Here is a 12968-nt window from a genome sequence, read left to right as displayed (position 1 = left end):
AATTTACTAGCCACACAGATAAAGAGAACATACCCTTTCTAGATGTAATGGTTATACAAACACAAGAGAGTTTTATAGTATCCAATTATAAGAAACCAATAAAGAATTCATACTTGCATTATAAAAGTTATCATCCCAATTTTTTGAAGAACGATTTACCATTTGATCAGTTTATAAGATTACATAGGAATTGTACTTTAGACCAGTGGTTCCCAATCTGGGAGCCTCCAGGTGTGGCTGAACTACAACTCCCATCACCCCCAGCTACCATAAATTATATTGAGGGGTGATGGGAGTTGTAGTTCAGCAAAATCTGGAGACTCCCAGATTGGGAACCACTGCTATAGACAATACATATGAAACAGAAGTTAATAAGCTAGTAGAGCGATTTGGAAATAGAGGCTATCCCTTGAAATTAATCCAAACTGCAGTAGACAAGATATCAAACAGAACTAGAAAGGGACAGTTAAAAACAAAAAGTGAAAATGTTGCTAGTAAAGATAGAAAAAATTATGGGTGCATGGAACACACCCATTTGCCTAACCAAATCAAAAGAATAATATATAAACATTGGCATTTAGTAGAACATACAGAAAGTTGTGGTCAGAGTCCAACAATTAGCTACAGGAGAGGCTTTTCTCTAAAGAATAAGTTAGTTTGAGCATATATAGGACATAAATCTAGCCAAGAAAATTCAATTCTTAAAGGGACTTTTAAATGCAGTCATTGTACGTCTTGCAGGCATATATATATGAAAGACAATATAATCTACCTCATTTAGAAAAATCTTTTCAATTCAATTTATTTGGCAGTTGTGGGACGACAAATGTTATATATTTATTAATTTGCCCATGTAATGGGCACGTTAATTTGCCCATGTAGGGCAAACCACTCGCCCATTGAAAATAAGAATACACAAACACAGGAGTACTTTTAAAGTTGAAAAAGGTGGAACAACATTAATTTAACACTTTCAAAACCACCATCATTTTAAGGACTTAAGTCATGATTAGAGATGAGCCCGGACCGTTCCAGAGGCCATTCTGAAGGCCTCCGGACCGGTCTGGACATGAGGGCAGTTCGGCGGTCCGGCACAGATGTGGGGGGCTCTTTAAGGGCGGGGGAGGGTGTACTTACCCCCACCTGCCACGTTTCCCCCACTGGTGCGTTCGTTATGAAAAGCTTTTGGGGCGGCAGGATACCTCCCTGCCGCCCCTTCCCCCAGTCATCGGCAAAAGGCTTCAAAAAGCCTTTTGCGTGTGCGCACGTCACGTCTCTAAGACACACACACGACACAGAGACATGATGTGCGCACGCACAAAAGGTTTTTTGAAGCCTTTTGCCGACGACTGGGGGAAGGGGCAGCAGGGAGGTATCCTGCCGCCCCAAAAGCTTTTCATAACGAACGTGCCAGTGGGGGAAACACGGCGGGGGGGGAGTAAGTACACCCTCCGCCGCCCTTAAAGAGCCCCCCACATCTGTGCCGGACCGCAGCTCCGCGGTTCCGTGCATATCCCTAGTCATGATTATTGATAAAGTTGAATCACGCATATATTATCAAGTGGACAAACTGAAGATATTGATTCAGAAAGAGACTAAATGTTTTTTCCCCAACTAACAGTATAACTCCTAGTGGTTTAAATGATAAAATCGAATACTCAGCTTTTCTGTAAAACAATCATGATCAAGCCTATGCTAGCTAAAAGGTTGTGAGACTTCTTGTATTCAAACAGCAGGAAAAGAAGATAATGTTAGAGATGTGCACCGGACCGGTCCACAGCCATGGTAGAGTCCAGATTGGGGCCGGTCCACTGGGGGTGGGGTATGGAGCTTTAAGGGTGGGGGGTAGTACTTACCCCTCCCGCCACTTCTCCCGCTCCGGCGCTTGACCTCTTTGCAAAGTTTTTGGGGTGGCAGCATTCCTCCCTGCCCCCGTTGTTGCCCAGCAAAAAAGGAAGTTGAGTGTACGCATGCGCCCATTGAGGCACGCGCATGTCTGTTGCCGTTGTGTACGCATGCACACGTCACACAATGGGTGCATGCGTACACTCAACTTCCTTCTTTGCCAGGCAACGATGGGGGCAGGGAGGAACGCTGCCGCCCCAAAAACTTTGCAAAAAGGTCAAGCGCCGGAGCAGGAAAAGTGGCGGGAGGGGCAAGTACTACCCCCCTGCCCTTAAAGCTCCATACCCCCCAGTGCCGGACTGCGCCTCCGTGGACATCCCTAGATAATGTATGTGTAAGCTCAATCATGCTCAGTTAGAGCAAAAATATAACTACAGCTGCCTGCAGGTTAACCAAGATTACAAAGCTTAGCATTATAAGAGTAAGGCTACTATAGCCATGAGAGAGCAATTGTTAAAGAGGTATTGGAGAAGAGTATATTCCAGAAACTACAGGTCCTCTAGATCAGGGTTTCCTTAACCTTGGGTCCCCAGATGTTGTTGGACTACAACTCCCAGAATCCCCAGACATGGCCTTTGTGCCTGGGGATTCTGGGATTTGTAGTCAACAACATCTGGGGGCCCAAGGTTAAGGAACCCTGCTCTAGATTACAAGTTGAGCTTTTTAATGTAACAGTTTCACTAGTTGGAAGATTTACCTCAAAATCAATCATTTGTGGCTTGTGTTTCAGAAAACAGGAGAATCAGTAAATAAACAAACATTGCAGCCTTAAGTGGATTAAGAAGATTATAGACCACAGGTTACTATACTTTAAATTCACTATTTTATCTAGCAAAGATGATCATGATTGTTTCCAATACTATTTCCTTTTGTTTAGACCTGTATTAATAGTTTTTGACTGTAACTGAAGAAGTTACACGAAACAGAGTATTAGCACTACCTGTTTTACAGTCATTAGAACTCGCAGCTATTCTTGTCATTCATCAGCTCTTTATTTATTTATAAAAAAAATTTATACCAAAACTTACGTCTCTGGGCGGTTTACAACAGGATAAAAACAAAGCAAAACATTTGTTAAGACAAAAGTGGGGAAGGGGGAAACACACACATTACAACAATTTTAAAATTTTAAAATAATATTTTAAAACAGCATTAAAACCATTAAAACAACATTAATTAAAAGCCTGGGTGAAGTGATGTGTTTTTAAAGACTTTTTAAAAGCTGTCAGAGATGCTTATGCTTATGGCTGTCTTGCAGCCATAAGAACCCGCAGTCATTTTCATCAACTTTTTTGCACTGTGTTTTCGTTCATTCATTCATTCATTCAATTTCTATACCGCCCTTCCAAAAATGGCTCAGGGCGGTTTACACAAAGAAATAACAAAAACAATTTTTTAAGATACTGCTCCCCATTTTTGTTTGTTTATCACAGTCTTGTTTCACCCAGCATTCTTTTGGTTTCCCATTCTTTCTCCCTGAACCTCTTGCAAGAGAAAATCTCTTCATCCAAGGTATTCCTTCCCTGTGTAACCGCCACTGTCTCCCTTCCCACGGCAACGGACTTGGTGACAAAGAGACTATCTGCAGCCAGCTTTGCCCATCTCAGACTCCTTTCCTGAACAGGCAGTATTGGTCAGCTGTTCCCCTGCCCTTCTAGCTACTAAACACTACCTTCTGCACTCTTGGCTGGTTACAACCCATTCAGCCATGAGACTTGCTGGGTGACTCTGGGCCAGTCACTTCTCTCTCAGCCTACCTACTTCACAGGGTTGTTATGAGGAGAAACCTAAGTATGTAGTACACCGCTCTGGGCTCCTTGGAGGAAGAGCAGGATATACAATGTAAACATAATAAATAAATAAAATAATATCCATTCCTCCACCTCCAACATGCTTTATTTCTCTGACTGGGGGTGGGTGGGGGAGGGAAGGGAATACCAGTGCCACCATATTTTCCAGGCAAGTAAATTTTGTAGAAAATGGGCGACATGACATAAAGGAATACATTATACATCTACACAGGATGAAGCACTACATGGAGTGGGTGGGGGGAGAAGTAGGACAAGACAGTTGTTTCTTTTTTAAGTTTTTAAACACACTCAAAATCAGGCACATTTAAGTATGCAAAACCCTTTGGATTAAGATCAGGTTTAAACTGAATCCCACTTTGAATTACATGCTATACATCATAGGCATGCATTTCTGTGATTTATAGGAAGCAACTCTTTAAGCTGTACTCTTACATTTGTTCTTTTACCCATCATTCCAAAGGTAAATGTGCAAGTGAAAGATGAAAGAAACATGCAGGTAGCCAGAATGCAAGCTGGAAAAAGAAAATAATATAGGAGAGGGTAGAAGAATGTACTCATTGTATGGAGTAGATGTGAAATTTAGGATTTTAAAAAATGGGATTTCCATTCATTCATTCGATTTATATACTACCCTTCCAAAAATGGCTCAGGGTGGCTTTTAAAACTGGTCTTCAATTGAAGGTTTTTAACACATTTAAATTTTAGTCTGAGCTTCATTTTTTACCATAGTGCATGGTAGGATGCGAGTTACTCAAGGAACCATATTGAGACTAGAGAAATAAGAACACTGGCTAGGCCAAGTCTCTTATTTGTACAGGGAGGAATAAAGCACAGAAACCATCTTCATTCGTAACATGGGGTTTTTTTTACACATGCAACATGAACAGGCTTTATGCTTCTGGACACTTTGCTCTGTTATAAAGCTAGGGGGGAAAGCTAGATTATACACATATGCTATGATCCAAAGAGCCCCATGTGTGCGCCTAAGAGGCCATTATCTCTGCAAAGGGATATTCTCAATTTTGACTTCTGGCCTCATTATGTGGCAAATTCCAATCTGTCTCCCAAAGACAGGCAAGTACTAGATCAAAGTCAGGTTCTTCTTTGTTCAACAGTTTAATTAGCCTGGCTTCTTGCTAATGTGCCAACTAGAAAAAAGTTCCCTCTTTACTCCGGTGTAATCCAATCTGGTTTCCTCCTACTCCCATGGTGAACAAGGCAAACAAGCAGCCAGATGAAGAGGCTGGAATTACAGAATTTAGACCAATCCCTACTCTCCATACTCCACAATAGAATTATTTACATAACTCCACCATACCTTGATGATCACTACTAGCAAAGGACAACAGAAAGCCCCGTCCAGACACATGGGACCCACTTTCAAAGTGAACAGTTGCTTCATTAGAATCCAAGATTATTTCTTCAGGAACAGGCACATTCCCACAGTATGGTCCTAGATGCAGAACAAATAAGATTTGATAAAATGCTGGAGGCCCAGATACAATGTGGTGTATCACTCAATTCATTGCGTATGTAATTTTGTGTATCCACATGCATATTTGACTTTGGAATTTTGGTTTGTTATCTTTCACATGCTATTCAGATTATAGTGAAAGAGAAAGCTGACATTAACGTTTTAGATTGTTCAACTTCAAGTAGACAACTGGTGCTCACTGGGCTTTTAAGTACAACATTCTTAAAAGGGCAGTAACCCATTACAGCGAGTGAAACATTCAAAGGAAGCTGAATACTGCTTGCACTGTCAGTGTTAGCATCATCCCAGATACAACTGTTTAAGTGGCAGTTACCATATAAAGCAGTCCAACTCAATTTAGGCCCTCCAACTGTTTCTGAAGTACACTCTCATAATCCCCAGCCACAGTGGTCAATAGGGAATTATGGATTATGGGAATTGTAGGTTGACATCTGCAGGAGGGCCGAAGTTGAGCAGCCCTGATATAAAGGATAAGATAAACAGTACATACAAGCATACTTTTCTTGAAGTAAATTGTGAGCAATAAAGCCAAACAATAATAATATTTAAAAATACAAGCTCTATAAACTAAATTTATTAAAAACAAAAGAATAATATTTCCCCTTGTGTCTGGATGTTTTGCTTCGTTATTTCCCCCCCAATTAAAAGTCTATCAAGGATCAATGTCATGTTTTGCTGTTCACTGTCCCGTACTACATTTGTTTGTTTGATTTATATACCATCCTCCGAAAGATGGCTCAGAGCGGTTTACAGTAAAATCAAAATACATCATTAAAATCAAAAGCCAATTAAAAGCAGATTAAAATTATAATTAAAACTATATAACAAACTAAGTATCATTAAAAGCCAGGCTAAAAAGATGGGTCTTTAAGGCTCTCCTGAAGGCCTCCAATGAAGACACTCCTCTTATAGCTATGGGGAGCGTGTTCCACAACCTCAGGGTGACAGAGAAGGCCCTACTGCAGGTTGCCACCAGATGAACTGGTGGCACTCAAAGACAGACCCCTCCTGATAATCTCAATGAGCAGTGGGGATCTTGTAAAGAAAGGTGTTCCCTCTGGTAAACCATTCAGGGCTTTAAAAGTAATAACCAGCACTTTGTACTTTGCCTGGAAACATACTGGCAGCCAGTGCAACTGTCTGAGAACAGGCATAATGTGGTCTCTCTGGGATACCCCAGAGGCCAATCTGGCTGCTGCCTTTTGAACTAACTGAAGTTTCTGAACTACATACAGGCAGCCTTGCATAGAGCACATTGCAGTAGTCCAACCTGGAGGTTACCAGCTACTGCACCACTGTTTCCAGTCATTCTCCTCAAGAAATGGGTGGAGTTGTCAAATCAGTCGAGGGCTGAGGGCCTAAGCTGTTTAGGGCTTAATAGGTTATAACCAAGACTTTGTATTTTGCCCGGAAATTTATTGGAAGCCAGTGTAGCTCTTTTAGTATAGGAGTAATATGGTCTCTCTGAGATGACCCAGAGAGAAATCTGGCTGACTCATACTGTACCAACTGCAGTTTCTGGACCACGTACAAAGGCAGCCCCACATAGAATGCACTGCAGTATTCAAGTCTGGAGGTTACCAGCATATGTACCACCAGGGCCGGATTAAGCTAGTGTGGGGCCTGTAGCATATGTTATGAAGGGGCCCCAAATTAAAAAAATGCACATAAATATTGAAACAAATTATTTACTTGCATAGTAAAGTAATTCAATTTTTTCATTTGCCTAGTGCCCCCCCACCAACCGCCCCATGCCTCCACTCAGCTGAGCCAGCCAGTCAACAAACTTTGCAAAACACCCCCCCCCACACACACACACTTTTGTGACTCCTGACCATGGGTTCTCCTTTAGAGTTATTTTCACAAAGAGAAAGGGGGTGGGGAACAAAACTCTGAATGTTCAAATTAAAAGGTTCTCAGGAATTCTGTACTTTGAGAAATCTGAACCTATTAGCAATTTTGGCACACAACAGTGGATGTTTTATTCCAATGTGTGCAGAACATATCGGATCCCAGCAGCCATCACATTAAAAGGGCCATTTGACAATATTAAGAATATATGTTTAACCTCTTGTGCAAGCCTGACAGGAAAGCAGATGTATATTTAAAATAGTTGATGCATTGCAAATGAATGTGATTATGATGAGGTGCATTAGCAACTTCCATGAAAACAGAAGTATCCAAAAGACAATCTTTTGGCAGGAGGTACAGCCTCTTTTAATCTAAATTACACTAACATGCTTAATATTAAAAGGAGGAAATGCACAAATCATTCAGTGCAACCCTAAGCATGTTTACTCAGAAGTAAGTCCCACTGAACTCAATGAGCCTTACTCTCTAGTAAGTGTGTTTAGGTTTGCAGCCTCCATTTATCTTTGGACAATTTCAGCGGGCATCCCAATGTAAACCTAATGAAGTTGGCAACGCAGCAGTAGTTATTTCAGTTCTAGAGGAGAGGAAAGGAGCTCACCTTAAATTTGGCAGTTCCTTGAAAAGCAATGATCACAGATTCCCTCCCAACAGCACTAGATACTAAAGGAGGATATAAGTGACATTACCCAACAAGACCATAATATAATCTCCTTCCAAGCTCCCCTCAATTGATCCACTAAACTTTGAGACTCCTCTTGCCGTGCATCTGAGTTACTTCTGGCTTTCTTTTTCCTCTTAAAGGTACACATTCTCATTGTTTATCTTTACCCTCTCCCAGTCAGTCGGAAAACGCTGGCAACATTCAACTAGCATCTTCTTTAGCTTCCTTTCTTCTGCCCGGCATTAATAGTTAGTTTTTTTAATCTAAACTGCTTTTATTTCTTTTACTCTCTCTGTGTATGTTTTTAAAAACTTTTACAGTTTAAACAAATAAGGCCCAACTCCCTGGTGATTAAGTTATCTTTGAGACCCCTTTGCAAGCTATCTGTTCCTATTGTTGTTCTTACTACTCCCTCCCATGCTGCTTAACATAATAGATAACCCAATCAATCCCATGGTGCCAGGAAGACCTTGCTTAAACGCCCTCCAGCGAGGCTGGAGTTGAGAATGGGCAGTAGCAGGCAATGAGGAGAGTCAGCAGAGAGCACCAAATAGAGAGCAGAAAGAAGGGGCAGACGTTCAAGCCAGGCATGCGGGGCCCTAGAAAACGCGGGGCCTGTAGCAAATGCTACATTTGCTACTATGTTAATCCGGCCCTGTGTACCACTGTTCTGAAGTTGTTTATCTCAAGAAACTAATGCAACTGGCCTATCAGCCGAAGCTGATAGAAAGCACCTCTTGCCACCACCTCACCCTGGGACACCAGGGAGAGGTTTGGATCCAGAAGCACCCCCAGACTGTGTACCCTAACCCTAACCCTTCTGGGGAAGTGTGACCCTATCCAGAACAGGCAGATCAAAATACTCTCCTGCGTTCTGACATCACACATTAAATACCTCCATCTTATCTGGATTCAGCCTCAGTTTGTTATTCCTTATCTAGCCCATCACTGTTCCCAGGCAGGCATTAAGGGAGGTTATACCTTCTCCTGATGATGTTGACATTGAGAAATAGATTTGGGCGTCATCAGCATATTGATGATGAGGACACTGATCACACCCTGCATCAAATCTCCTGGTGATCTCTCCCAGTGGTTTCATAGATGCTAAAAAGCATTGGACACAATATGGAGTCCTGAGAGACACAATGAAGAACAGTCTCCAAGGGACACCATCTGGAATCTGCTGGTCAGGTAGGAGCAGAACCACTGCAAAGCAGAGCCTTCCACCCGCAATCCCCTCAGATGTTCCAGAAGGTTGCAATAGTCGATAGCATTGAAGGCCGCTAAGAGATCCAGAAGGACCAGAGTCACACTCACTCTGTCAATTCCCAATTGCAGATCATCCATCAGGGCGACCAAGGCAGTCTCCACCCCATAGCCCACGCGAAAGCCAGTTTGAAATGGGTTTCAATAATCAGTTTCCTGGAATTTGGAGGTCCCCACCCTCTCAGTTACGTTGCCCAGCCATGGAAGGTTGGAGACACTGAGGGATGCAATGAGGTCTTCTTCAAAGAGGTCTAATTATGGTCAGTTTGTTGTTCCAGTTCTCCAGCAGGGCATCAACAGGATCACCAGCAGAGCCAATGTAAATCCTTCCAAGGCTTCTTGGAACTCTATTGGATCCAATAACCTTTTCGGCTGGACGATCCTAATAGGCCCCTCACCACTGTGGAGGTGGGACATGCTTGTGAGTCTAAACTTAACCAGATGGTGATCCAGCCATGACAATGGGGAAATTACAGGAGTCCCCACCCACAGAATCCTGAACAGAATAAAAGACCAGATCAAGCATGTGACCAGCAACGTGCATTGGTCTCGAGACCCATAGTTGTCATGGCCACTATGAACTCCTGAGCTGCTCCAGGCAAATTGGTCTCAAAGTGAATGTTGAAGTTCCCCACCACCACAAGCCTGGGGGACCCAAACGCCAAGCCGGAGACCAAGTCCATCAGCTCAGTTAGGGACTCTGTTGGGCAGCAGGGTGATTGGTACACCAACAGCAATTCCAGTCCATCCCTGGTTCCCAAACTTAAGTACACACATTTGATATGGCCAGACACTTTGACAGGGATCCTGGTAAGTGAGATGATGTTCTTACAGACCACAGCCACTCTGCTTTTCCCACCCCCTTTAAATCTCTTTAAAGTCAAAGGGGTTAAGAATGCTAGATAGCCAGTCACTTCAATCCATCCAGGTGCAATCCTATATGCTGAAAAAAGTTCTGGCATGCATCTTCCTCTTATTACTACACAGATGGCTTTTGCAGTGGCAAAAATCCTGTACACCCAGCCTCAGAAGGGGTCTCATCCCAATTCACAGCAGAGATCTGGGTTTTCTAGAAAATCCTGAACTGGAAAAATTTCCTATGCATATCCCCCAACATTTGCATAGTTTTTTTAGAAAGAAAAAATGCAAGTTTTCCTGATGTTATCTAAATAGATTGTGATCTGATTTTGTATGTTGACCACCTATTTGTATAGTAAAGCCCCACTTCCGTGGTGTCAACACATCGAACGGAGAAAAAAGTCTTTAAAAACTAAAATCTTTGCCAAAACAGAAAGGCTCTGATAACCTTTTCTTTGCCAAAACAGAAAAGCGCTTGATGCCCTAAAGTTGAAGTTGGCTAAAGGGGCATCCCTTGACAGGAGCTCTCAAGTGAGGTCCTGTCCAAATAATCTCTTGTTAAACTTTAAATGACAATGGCACTTTAACAAGGGTCTCTTCTGAACAGTGTTCTGGGACACTTCACCCCACCTCCGCCCACCACCAAAAGAGTTTCTTGCTCAAGAAATCCCAAGCTCACCTATGCAGGTGGGTGGGGTTTTTGCTAAGACTGATCATACATGGTAATACTTAGATTTATCCAACTAATGACGGACAGATACAAAAATGCATTGTATGACAAGGATTTTACAATGTGTTGTATAAGAACAGAAAGGAAACATTATTGTTTTAGAAGGTCATGAGACAACTAACCTTTCTTCTCCACTCTATTTTCCCATAAGACCTGCCTCTACATATTTTCTCACAGACACTCAGGTATAATTAAGACTGGTGACTCAGACTAATGCTGACTGGTCTGGGGTCATGAGTCTTTCAAAGCAGCATATCTAAGTGTATTCCAGATGACTATAAACATTTGCATAAAGCACCTGGACAGTGCATATGCACACACACACACACACAGAGTCTCAAGGCTTTGGGTGTGGGGGCTGGGGGAGGGGTGGCATGACTTTTGGGAGTAAAAGATGGAGCATGAAAATATTGTTACGTAATCTACAAAATATAGAAATAGTTTCCACATAATGAAGTCCAAAGCACATGAATACTAGAGGTAAGATTAAATTTCTGATGCAATGCCCATTTCCAGACAAACATGCATATATGGCCAGAAAACCTGCAAGATCTATCTGACTCTCCCTTGCTCAAAGAATAGTTAGTCATCAGAGCCAGTTAGATGAACTTCTGAAGAAGAAAGGCCACAATTAATGAGTAAAGGGCACGTTTTGAATGCATAAAGCTCCAGGTTAAATCCTTGGCATTTCTACTTCAAAAGATCTTGAGTGACATGGCTGAAAAAAGAACCTTTTGCCTGAGTCCCTGGAAAGTCACAGTCAGTCAGAACAGAAACTACTGGGCAAAATGGATTAGTCTGTTTCTTAAAGATACAGTTCAATAGAAGTTAGTAACAAGGCTTTGTGTAGAAGCAGAGGCAGCTAAACAGACAACATGAATATTTTCAATACGGACAATTGTAACATCTCTTAGCCACCTGCAGCCCTAATTTTCAGGGCCTTGAAAAAGAAATATGACCATTAAGCTGAAGCCTAGACAACATTCTATTTGTGGCAGGTCTCTAAAAACTAGAAGTCGGCAATATGAATAGAAAGTTCCAAATGGATTCTGCTGGTGGAGTAAACCTGCCCTGAAGGTAATTTGGTATATAGGGAAGTCAACCTTTCCAACTTTTCTCTACTCAAATATCATTTTTAGCACTTTGTTACATACCGTGCACTGTTGTAGAGCTGTGGATGCTAAGATAGTTAGATTCACATTTCTGGGATTCAATATCCAAGTCTCCAATTTTCAAGATCAGACGTTTACCCTTAGGCACCTCAATTTTCTTTTCACAGATAGTGTAGTTTGGGTAAGTCCCAGGATAGTTCTTTGATGCCAGAGTTCCACTGTCTTGATGGAATAGCATAGGTCCACATCCATCTCCTGTTTGGAATGGGGAGGGTTAGAGAGAAAGAGCAACGATTAATATGTCTTTCATATAATAATTATTAATATACTTATCCTACCCATTAAAAGTATATCTCTAATTTAAATCCATTGTACATTCCTTCTCAAGTATCTCATTTTCCTTATTTCTTTCCTCCCCCTCACCGTGCCCTCTGATAGGGAACCAGCCAGGGTGTCCTCAGCCTGAGAAGGATCCATCCCCAGAACAAAAAAGGGAGAAATTTAGCTCACCAAAGGTGATGGAAATGGATAGAAGAAGAGGGGCAGGAGCCCCATGTGTCTGATCAGGAGCGTAGACAGGAAGGAACTGGGGACACACCTGAGCATGCTCAGAAAGGTGGGCGGACCTACGACACCTGAAAGACCTGAGACTTCTTGTCTATTAGGAGCAAAGAAGTGGAAGATAACCCTATGTAAGCCGTGACCTCCTACTTCGAGGGAGAAAGGTTGATTATGAACAGAGATGCATATGCTCCCATTGCAGGGACTACCAAAGAAGCATGTCTCAGACTTGTCTACCCCCACATATGAAGTTGCTTTAACTTTGCAAAGTTTTGATGAAAGAAGTTAAAAGAGAAGATAATGCACCTTAAAGAGGAAGATGAATCCCCATTCCAAAACCTACCTCCCCCCATATGCACACAGGCAAAACCAGGCCCCTTCTTCCAGGGTACCCCTGACTATCAGTGACAGAGAGCCCATAGAAGATGACTAAACTACCTTCACTTGAGCACAGTTGCCCATGTAGCTTGGGCCTGCATCATCTTGCTAAGTGGTAAGGAGGATTCTACCACACGGTGAGTTCAGGCAAATGGGAAACTGTATTGTAAAATGGTAATTCATCCATTTCAAGCAAGTGTTTTCAAGCTGGATAACAGGAGAACACAGGATTATCTTCAACGGACTTTATAAGGAACACATAACCCTCCTTGTGGAGAAGCAGCAGACAGAGAAACAAACTTTTCCCTCCCCCACCTCC

At 42.3% G+C, this 12968-nt stretch overlaps 1 protein-coding gene across 4 annotated transcripts in view; it reads right to left on the bottom strand.

Moving 5' to 3' along the window:
- The window catches only part of DCBLD1 (discoidin, CUB and LCCL domain containing 1), a 50253-nt gene that overhangs the window by 22827 nt on the left and 14458 nt on the right, over positions 1–12968 (bottom strand). For all 4 annotated transcript variants that reach the window (XM_053275509.1, XM_053275259.1, XM_053275328.1 and 1 more), the window contains 2 exons: positions 11753–11965; positions 5035–5169 (listed from right to left, as the gene is read on the bottom strand). In XM_053275509.1, the coding sequence (XP_053131484.1) occupies positions 5035–5169; positions 11753–11965 (348 nt within the window). The remainder of the gene's footprint in view (positions 1–5034; positions 5170–11752; positions 11966–12968) is intronic.

Source organism: Hemicordylus capensis, chromosome 1 (genome assembly GCF_027244095.1).
Source record: "Hemicordylus capensis ecotype Gifberg chromosome 1, rHemCap1.1.pri, whole genome shotgun sequence".
Lineage (NCBI taxonomy): Eukaryota > Metazoa > Chordata > Lepidosauria > Squamata > Cordylidae > Hemicordylus > Hemicordylus capensis.
This window is presented reverse-complemented; position numbering and strand designations above follow the sequence as displayed.